Consider the following 565-nt stretch of genomic DNA (forward strand, 5'->3'; position numbering starts at 1 on the left):
TAATTTTAATATTACCTTTTTTGTATCTTTAAACAATTCTTCAACTAATTTCAGGAAGTTAGCAACTTTCTGATTCTTGGAAAGATTAATAGGTGTTTTGCCTTCTTTATTCTCAATGTTGTAAGTTGCACCATGTTGTAATAAAGATTTTACAACTTCTAAGAAGCCATTTTTAGCCGCAACATGAAGTGATGTAGTACCACTAGAAGCTGTTCTAGCATCAATAAAGTCATTTAATTTATCATGATTTACAAATTGTAATAAAACTTCAACAACTTTTCTGTAACCTTTGGAAGAAGCTATATGTAATGGCGTATTGCCCTTGTTAGTAATTTGAGCAACTTCAGCTCCATTTTGTAATAAGGTGCCTATAATACCTATGTTACCATTGTTAACGGCATAGTGTAACGATGTTCTTCCATCGGTATCTTTGAAGTTGACAACTTCCCTTTTGCTGTATTTCTTGACTGCTAAAAGATTGTCATTTTCTATGGCCTCAAGTAATTTTTCAGAACAAGCAGACTGTAACCTCTGTTTGATTGACTCTAAAAACCTTTTTACAGGA

The 565-nt window shown here is 32.4% G+C and overlaps 1 protein-coding gene across 1 annotated transcript; it reads right to left on the minus strand.

The window, feature by feature from the left end:
* Positions 1-15: 15 nt before the first annotated feature.
* LOC105461123 (tankyrase-2-like) lies at positions 16-561 on the minus strand (the record flags this gene model as incomplete). Its single annotated transcript, XM_011707610.1, has 1 exon — positions 16-561. A coding segment is annotated over one exon (546 nt), but the record flags the coding sequence as incomplete, so codon positions are not given.
* Between the last annotated feature and the right edge of the window lie 4 nt (positions 562-565).

This window comes from Wasmannia auropunctata, unplaced genomic scaffold (assembly GCF_000956235.1).
Source record: "Wasmannia auropunctata unplaced genomic scaffold, wasmannia.A_1.0 LD308625.1, whole genome shotgun sequence".
In the NCBI taxonomy this organism is placed as follows: domain Eukaryota; kingdom Metazoa; phylum Arthropoda; class Insecta; order Hymenoptera; family Formicidae; genus Wasmannia; species Wasmannia auropunctata.